General features: G+C 33.5%; 1 protein-coding gene across 1 annotated transcript; it reads right to left on the bottom strand.

Moving 5' to 3' along the window:
• Positions 1–1,585: 1,585 nt before the first annotated feature.
• LOC126880919 (uncharacterized) lies at positions 1,586–3,509 on the bottom strand. The gene is made up of 2 exons (XM_050644995.1): positions 3,177–3,509; positions 1,586–2,149 (listed from the first exon to the last, which is right to left on the bottom strand). The coding sequence occupies exons 1-2, from the start codon at positions 3,507–3,509 to the stop codon at positions 1,586–1,588; spliced, it is 897 nt and encodes a 298-aa protein (XP_050500952.1).
• Positions 3,510–10,162: the final 6,653 nt, after the last annotated feature.

Here is a 10,162-nt window from a genome sequence, read left to right as displayed (position 1 = left end):
TGCTTACTATATTTCCCTATTATGTGCTCGTATATATTCTCTCCTCCGACTTTGGCGTTACAGTCCCCCATTATTACTTTGATGTCAAACCCTGGTAATTTATCATATTCTCTTTCCAAATGCTCGTAGAATTCATTTTTTCTTCTTCTGTGGCGTCTTTAATCGGTGCGTGTACATTTATTATACTTATGTTTCGTTTGTTTCGTTTTAATCTTATCGTGCATAATCTATCTGATATGGGTTGGAATGCCATTACTCTTTCCTTCCATTTTTGCTGTATTATAAAACCTGTTCCTAACCTTCTGGTTTCTCCCCCGCTTTTAAAAAATACCACGTCTTCTATTTCTACTATTTTTGTCTCCAATTGTTTTGTCTCTAGTAAAGCTATTATTTTTACATTATATCTTTTAATTTATCTAATTAATTCTTTGAGTTTTCCTGTTTCGTATGTGCCTCTTACATTCCATGTAGCCAAGTTGACTTTAGTTTTCTTTTTGTGCTTTTTACTTATTGCCTTGTCCATTGCCTGCGTCATTTCCATCTCTTTTATCTCTGTTATCATGTAAAAGGTAAATGAAAATTTTTATCAAAATTAGTTTTAAAACTTATAAATCTTTTTCCAGCCAGGCTAAAAATTTTAAACAAAGAAACGTTATCGTGTGTTAAGTTTTACCTAGTATTGATTTTAATCATCTGTATTAATTAAAACTTTTGATTAAATCCAGTCCCCACAGGAACTTTATTTAAAACTCAAATATGGCATGTTAATAATTACAAAACTTTGGTTGCAATTTTTAATGCTACGTACATATAAACCGCCAAAGTATTTCTATTTATCTATCTATACCTCACGAGAACTGTTGCTGGATATTTAATTCCCTGTGGGAATTAGATCAAATAAGCTATTGAAACAAGTTGATTTTAAGCTCTTAAGGCGCATCCACATTATGCCATACCTTGCCGATCGGTATTGCCGATCGGCAAAACCGATTGGTGTCGCTGGTGTCCACACAATATTTGTAGTGTGTACGTAGCAGTTGTACAGTGTTGCGTGTCAATAATGAGTTCAGAAGAGGATGATATGATTCTTGCGGCTGCAGCTGTTGTAATAATTGCCTCTACTTCATATAAACGTCCCAAGAGGTTTTGGGTTCGCCCAAGCCTCAGAAGTCGTAATAGGTACAGTGCCACGGATCTTATGAAAGATTTGATTTCTGACGACGCAGATGAATTAAATTTGGAATATAGATGTGACGCAGGATTCAGAAATTTTTTTCGAATGACCAAAACAGATTTCCAAACATTATTAGATTTGATTGGACCTGTTATTTCAAGAAAAGATACGTCATTTAGAGCAGCAATTCCTGCCTCTGAACGACTTGCAGTTACGCTACGTTTTTTTGACAGTGGAGATTCCTACCATTCTCTCATGTATACCTTCAAAATATCTAAGCAAACTATTTCAAAATGTGTTGCAGAGGTATGCAAAGCGCTCATAGATGCTCTTCAAGATTACGTAAAGGTAAGAAAAAATAACTATTCATCGTAGTTTGTTATATATTTAAAAATATAAGAAATTACAACGTCAATAAGAGAGTGTGAATGTCCTCATCTTGATTAATAGTAGAAGTTGATGTCTCGAACTCCGACCACTTAATGTATTGGGGTAATGTCCTGGAGATGGTATTGAATTATGGGCAACATTGAATGATTGCAGTGGATATGCTTGTGGAGTAGATGGATGAGAATGATTTATGAAATGAGGATTATCGTATTTGCCCATTTCTGCTTCAAATAGAACAGTATTAATTATATTCTGAACGGAAAATCTAGCAAATGGCGACACAATTTTTCGAAGCTTCATTGCAACTTGTTCACCAAACAATGAAAATTCATCCTTTTCAGCCCTTTTAGTAGTAATAGATCGCATAAGATTCACTGCCTCGTTTACAATTGGTAAATTAGTAGCCATACTTTTTCGACCACGGGACTTCACAATGTTAATTGAGTTTGATTTAGATTGAGATTGAGCTGTTGTTCCAACCTCATTTTCGGAACCATCAATGCTCTGTTCCAATACTTGTAGCGACTCTTCTCCATCGTCTGTTTCTACTTCTTGTGAATCTTCTTCCTTTCGTTTTCGTTTACCCTGAAACAAAATATTAATTTCTAAATTAATCCACTTTTTTGCTTTGCAATTTATAGTTCGTTCGTCTGTTTATGGTATGTAACTTTTATTTTCAGATGACTAAAACTAACGAAAGTTGGTACTTTATAGCCAAGCAGTTCAACGACAAATGGAATTTTCCAAATTGTGTCGGAGCTATGGACGGCAAACATATATCAATACAAGCTCCTATAAATTCAGGAATCGATTTTTTCAACTACAAGAGCTTCTTTAGCATTGTCTTGTTCGCTGTTGTAGACGCAAATTATAATTTTATATATGCAAACGTGGGATGTCAGGGACGAATATCGGACGGGGGCGTATTCAACGATTCATATTTCAAAGAGTGCCTTGAAGAAAATACCCTAAACCTTCCACCTGCTTGTTCATTACTAGGACGAAGCACTGATGTTCCATTTGTTTTTGTGGCGGATGACGCATTCCCACTATCAACAAACATAATGAAGCCATTCGCAGGACATCAGGAAAATGGTTCAAAAAATAGAATATTCAACTATCGATTGAGCCGCGCAAGAAGAGTGTCAGAAAATGCTTTTGGCATTTTAAGTGCTGTTTTCCGAGTGCTTCGTAGGCCCATGTTGTTGGAACCAGAAACTGCAACGAACGTAGTTTTGGCCTTAATTCACCTACACAATTTCTTGCGAAAAAACACTTCAAGAAATCTTTACACTCCACCTGGAATGATTGATGTAGAATGTTCGGATACTGGAGCAATTAATCCTGGGCTTTGGAAACGAAATGCTTCCTCTAATGAATTGCTCAGTTTTGGCAGAAGGGCAAGAAGGAGTGGAGCTGCGGCACAAAATGTGAGAAACGAATTGGCCGAATTCTTCATTTCTCAAGAAGGAGCATTGCCTTTTCAATATGATAAATGAAATACGATATACCAATATGATTATATCAATATTTTCAAATTTATGTATAAATATGAACTCAATTATTAAGAATGAATAAAGTATCTACTACAGTGTAAATATGATATACATACCTCTGAATCTTGCGTTACAATAGGTTTATTCTTATCCTTCAGAAATTCCATTAACTTATACGCAAACCATTTACTTTTGTAAGTTTCTACGGTTCCATTACCACTTTTTTCTGAATCTTTCTCTTTTTTTACTTCCCGTGCAAAGTGACTTAAGAGATATCTAATCTTTTTTTCGATTTCCTCTTTCTCCACTCCAAAAGATACGCTTATTTCCAACAATCCATCGCGACGTTTGTTCCGGTCTTTATAATCTGCCAATCGGCTGTTCCACAGAACGGGGCGCTCATGATACATTTCAAGTAGGTTATGTGTATTTTCTTCATTCCACTCCATTTCCCGAATAACAATAAAGCACACAATTATTGTGAATCGACAGGCCACGAGATGTCTTCGTGATCAATTGCACTGATCCCTCACTGAATGCCGACGAGGATTGCCTACAAAACGTACACACTACACTGATCGGTACGGTTCTCTTTCATCGAGACCGCCATCAATCGGGTTTGGAATCGGTTCGGCTTTCGGCCCCGAACCCAAGCCGCAATTGCGTCCGTACTACATGCGGCTTTGCCGATCGGCAATACCGATCGGCAAGGCATGGCATAATGTGGATGCGCCTTTAGTGGGTATTTTATTAAGGGAAGAACGTAGGAGAGAGGAGAGGGCCACGTCCATTGAGATGTGGCAAAACGGAGGATGTTCGATAGCGGACGAAGTCACGGATACCGAATCTGCAGAGCTGGCTGGACAGCGGACATTGTCGCTTAGACCACTATCTGACCTGACGCAGTTGCTGACAGGACACGGGAGCTTCCTTAGCTACTAGTACCGATTTAAAAAGGCCGAATTGGACAATCGTCTATATTGAGGGGCTTTGGACACTGTGTCACATACCCCTTTGGAGTGTGTCAGAGGGGCAAGACAAAGGAATGAGCTGGAGAGACTATATGAATCTGACACCAATTAAATGTACGTTTACGTCTTTGAGAACACTGTAAACCAAACATTTTGCGATGACAAACTACCGCATTTATTAGATTTTGTAGATCTTGTACGTTGTTTGTCTATGATGATTTTGTTAATGTTGATTTCACCTTGTGTAATGCTTCTCTGAATGTAGACTCCAAATACAGATTAAATAATAGCGGCGATAACACGCAACCCTGACGCACTCCTCGTCGGATTTGTATATTTTTTGATGTTGTGTGCTCTATTTCAATTGTTGCTGTTTGGTGCCAACAATTGGTTTCCATGTTACTATGGAAAAATCTTTTAAAATAAAACTATAATTCTATTTTTCATCAAAATGAAAATATATTTTTGCGCCACGTAATATTCATATCAGCTCTTTTGCAGTTGGAATACGTATTAGCGGTTTTTTATTCTTGTAAATTATACTGTGGTATAGGTCCACCGATAAGTATGCAAAACAACCTGTATATGAGAAATCCGAAGATATAATTATGATTTTTGAACCTTCTTATAATTTTTTTCCATAATCACATTCGTGAGACATCCCAGAATAAGGTTCAAGAAGTCGCCCTCGTGAAAAGTGGTCCAAATTTTTTTTAACAATTTTTTTAATCAAACTGTAAAAATCAATATTTTTGGCCCGGACAAATTTTTTTATATTTTTTTGACCATTCTGGATAAACAAGGTATCTTATAATTTTTCTCTAAAGTTAATCATTTTCGAGTTATAAGCAATTTAAAATTGAAAAAAAAAAAACGAAAAATTGCGATTTTTAAGGCTTAACAACTAAGTTAAAAGTTATTATTCTGAAAGTCAAAAAGTGACTAAATCAAAGTTTAAAGCCATGTTGTCATTATTTTATTACTAAGCTGTTATTTTTAAGTAAGAATAATGAGCACGTGTTAGGCGGCCGTAAATGCTGAGTGCGAGAGAGATGCCATTCCGGCAGTCCAATTGTGCATCTTACTCGCACTCACATTAACAGCCGCGTCAATACGATCTAACCGCTCATTGTTATTAATTAAAAATAACAGCTTAGTAATAAATTAATGACACAGATTTCTTCAGAATCATGTAGTGGGGGCTTTAAACTTTGTTTTAGTCACTTTCTGACTTTCATAATAATAATTTTTAACCGAATTATTAAGACTTGAAAATCGCCATGGCTTAAAAATGGCAATTTTCGCGTTTTTCAAATTTTAAATTGCTTATAACTCGAAAAATATCAACTGTCAAGAAAAATTATAAGAGACCGTTTTTATCCATAATTGTCCAGAAAACTTAAAAAAATTTGTCCGGGGCAAAAATATTGATTTTTACAATTTGATTAAAAAAAATTGTTAAACAAAATTTTGACCACTTTTCACGAGGGTGACTTCTTGAACTTTATTCTGGGATGTCTCACGAATGCGATTATGCAAAAAAATCTCATGGGAATATTTTTCCCAACGAACCCGCCGTTTTCGCCTTGTCTATAAAGAAAATACATTAACCTAGATCAATATACTTAGACAAAATAATTCTTGATCAAAAGTCAAATTTTATCCAAATACGTTTACGCGATATTTTGTTATCAATTATTGTTAGAATGTCATTGACCCACTAATTATTTAAAAATTATTATTGGTTAAACCAAGCTCGAGTTAAAAAAAAAACGAATAATAAAATAAAAAAAATAAGAATTCAGATATATATTATAGTCTAAGACCCGAATCTAGGACGACCTTTACCCATCTGCTTTCCGGATAAAACTTTTGTTTATTAAAATTCATACATAGACATATATTACTCGAATGGGTTGCCTATCAAAATCTTGGCATAGCTATCCTTAAGGAGGGGGCGGCGTAGGGTTTGAAATCAACATTTCAAGCACATTTTTGTAATTTTTTTAAAGTATGGTAGAATTATTTTATTTTTAAGTTCAAATAAGAATATTCATTACAATTCATAGAATATTAAAAAAAAATAAAGACAAATATTGAAAAATAAGCCAATGGTGGCAAATGTTCAAAAAACAATAGATTTTGCGGAGGACATCAGAACTCATCATTGTATCATATTAAACAAAAAATTCAAAAAGTTTTTATTAGCTTATGAGTTCCTTATAGGCTATTGATTATATTCAAAATAAGATAGCTAAAAGGAACTACAACGTTAACAGGGTTTTATTATTTCATATGGTCAATGGACTTCTACATATGAAAAAACCTCGGAGTGCTACCATTTAAAGTGGTGCGCTTTTGAGAAATGGGTGAATTAGTCCCTGGGCACAGGTTACATTAGGGTGAGTTCTATACACTTTTGTTACAAATATACCTACATAAAAATTGTTCCTGGTTAAATTTCCTATCTATATATCACTTTTTAAAGTCAATGATAGTTTTTTTACAAAAATATATTTAAAAGAAAAAGCACAAACAAACCCAAAAGAAAGAAATTTTGTTTTTTGTCCCATAACTTTTGTCCACGAGGATATAGGTATAGACATTGCTTTACAAAAAAAACCTGCATATTTCTTCTTTAAAATGTTGTTTAGTAGAGGAAATTAGGATTTTTCAAACTTCGCCACTCACAGCAGTTTTGGGCAATTTTCCTTGTTATTTCGCAAATATTGTTCTGTAACTTTTTCTACGTAACTTTAGGTATATGCAATGGTACACGTAATAGAAATAGAAATCAATTACCTTTAAAATGGTCTACTGTATAACGTTGTACGACTTTTTTATAATATAATATAAAAATAAAATAATCATTATATATCATTATATATTATATATATCATTCTATATTATATATATATCATTAAATATTATATATATCATTATATATTATATAATATTATATTATATATTATATAATACCTAATACGACTAGTGCAAATGACAATGACAGAAACAGAAGCACAAGTATGTATTCAAGGACAGATCACTGATGCGTTTACGATAACGCAAGGACTGAAACAAGGCGACGGACTGGCTCCAACGCTTTTTAATCTTGTTCTTGAATATGTAATTAGACGGTTGACGGTGAGCGGAAATAACATACTTACAAACAAATCTACCCAATTAGCAGCATACGCAGATGATATAAACATAATGAGCAGAACAATGAATGCAGCGGAAGAAACCTACGTTGAGTTGAAACAGAGTGCAGAAGCAGTAGGACTAGCAATAAATACAAATAAAACAACACTACTCATACAAACCAGATCAAATAGACCGGCGCACAACACTTTATTGACGATATAGAACATGTGAATAGATTAACCTACCTAGGAATGGATCTGGTTGCAAGCAATGAAGAAGAACCGGAAATAAATAGAAGGCTTGTGCTGGAAAATAAAGCCTATTTCGCGATGGGCCACATATTCAAATCGCGAGACGTACACCGGAAAACAAAACTCCGGGTATACAAAACAATAATCAGGCCCATAGTAAGTTATGGCTGCGAAACATGGGTGGTGACACAGAAATCTGCCAATGCATTAGATGTGTTTGAAAGAAAAGTATTACGTAGGATACTGGGCCCAATAAGTGAAAATAACAACTGGCGAATTAGGTATAATAGAGAAATATACGAGCAATATAGCGAACCAACTCTAGCACAATTCACTAAACTGCAGAGATTACGGTGGGCAGGGCACGTGGTCCGCATGCATGAGAATAGAATCCCCAGAAAATTGCTGAATGCAAGAATGCAGGGAAGAAGACCTGTTGGAAGACCTAAAAAGAGATGGGAAGACGAAGTCGATGAGGATGCCAGGAACTTCCTGGGAACGCGTTCATGGAAAATAACAGCGGTAAATCGACACGATTGGAGAAGCTTGTTGAAGGAGGCCAAGGCTCGATTTGGGCTGTAGTGCCATTGGATGGATGGAATACCTAATATAAAAAAATATTATTTTTTACATTTTTTACGAATATTTTTGAAATTTCTCATTATAACTTTTTTTTCTTGTACATGAATATACTATATATATTGCTCAATAAAGAGGGCTTACTTTCTGTTCTTTAAAATGGTGGATCATCTATATTTAAATAATGGAAACCGAGTGATTCTTTGATATTTTTTTACCTGTATTATTGTATTATTTAAAATTATTTCTTTTACAAAAATTACATAAACATTAGTCTTAGAAAACATCACTTTAGTTAAAATTATTTTAACGTTGACATTTAAAAAAGTTTCAAAATCAAAGTCCATCTCTTCGTTAGCATTAGCTTTAATATCTTCCTCTGACACCTCAGTTATCTTAGAGTTCCCACAATTAGTACCCATGCACATGCACCCTTTGCAGAATATTGAACAACTAATTCCTATCTTCCTACAACCGCAGTTTTTTGCACATTCTTTGGTACATTTACATGTTATTTTTTTCAAGAAAAGCTTGTGGTGCAGGAGCTTTGACAGTAAATATTGGAATTAATCCATATTTTGAAGTTTGCCCGGTCGAATTAAGTGGATCCAAAGTATTACCTATAATAAATAAGATTCAATCATAACACACAATCACATAAAAAAGTTATAATGAGAAATTTAAAAAATAATCCTAAAATCAAAAATCGTTGCAAGTACTTATTACATTTTGAAAAAGCATGTCTTATTCAAAAATAATCCTAGAATTTTTTATAATACACCATTTTGAAGTTAATAGAATAAGCTTTCTTTTTTATTATATAATATATACCTAAATGTAGAAAAAAAGGTTATAATGGGAAATTTAAAAAATAATTGTAAATAATATAAAAACTTGTTAAAAGTATAAAATCTTGAAAAAGATAACCTCTTTAATAAGAAGTCGTACAAAATTATACAGTAGAACATTTTAAAGGTGATTGATTTCTATTTCTCTTACATGTACCATTGCATATGCCTAAAGTTGCGTAGAAGAAAGTTACAGAACAATATTTGCAAAAAAAAAAACAAGGAAAATTGCCCAAAATTGCTGTGAGTGGCGAACTTTAAAAAATCATATTTCGAAAACTGTAAATCCTAATGACCTCTACCGAACATCATTTTAAAGAGAAAATTTGTAAGTTTTTTTTCTGTGAAGCAATGTCTATACCTATATCCCCGTGGACAAAAGTTATGGGACAAAAAACAAAATTTCTTTCTTTTGGGTTTCTTTGTGCTTTTTCTTTTGAATATATTTTTGTAAAAAAAAGTACCTTTGACTTTAAAAAGTTATATTTAGATAGGAAATTTAACCAGGAACAATTTTTATGTAGACGTGTTTGTACCAAAAGTGCATAGAACTCACCCTAATGTAACCTGTGCCCAGGGACTAATTCACCCATTTCTCAAAAACGTACCCCTTTAAATGGTAGCACTTCGCGGTTTTTTCATATAAGGAGATTCATTGACCATATGAAATAATAAAACCCCGTTAACGTTGTAGTTCCTTTCTATAGTACATAATCAATAGCTTATTAAGGTAACTCTGTTGAGTTTTTTAGTTTTATCGATTTTTGATTTTTGGTATCATCAGAAGTCAAAACAACGAATTCTTTTGCAAAAAGGGTAAGAATCAACATATTTATTATTGTTAAATAAAAAATAAGCATACAACAAAAAATATATTGACAAATAACATTGTGTCTTTAAAAATTTGCGACCGTTGGCTTGTATTTCAATATTTTTCCTTGAATTTTTTTTTTAAATCTTATATGAATTGTACTGAATAGGCTTATTTAATATAAGAATAAAATAATTCTACAATATTTAAAAAAAATACACAAATGTTCTTGAAAGGTTCATTTCAAAACCTACGCCCCTGAAATTTAATAAAAAAATGTTTAATCCGGAAAGTATGTGGGTGAAGGAAGACCTACATTCGGATCCCGTACTATTACTAAATGATGCAATTTACGTAGCAAGCTCATCAATAGAATTGATAGAATACAACAAGATCTGATGCTAGCCTATCGATTATCGATTGATAAGCGTAATTAAAGAAAACCCAAGACTGGTTAAAACAAGTTTTTAACTCTAAATTAATAAATAAGCATCGAAG

This window comes from Diabrotica virgifera, chromosome 2, assembly GCF_917563875.1.
Source record: "Diabrotica virgifera virgifera chromosome 2, PGI_DIABVI_V3a".
NCBI classification, from domain to species: Eukaryota; Metazoa; Arthropoda; class Insecta; order Coleoptera; family Chrysomelidae; genus Diabrotica; species Diabrotica virgifera.
Note: the sequence above shows the minus strand (reverse complement) of the source record. Positions and strands in the feature narration are given on the sequence as shown.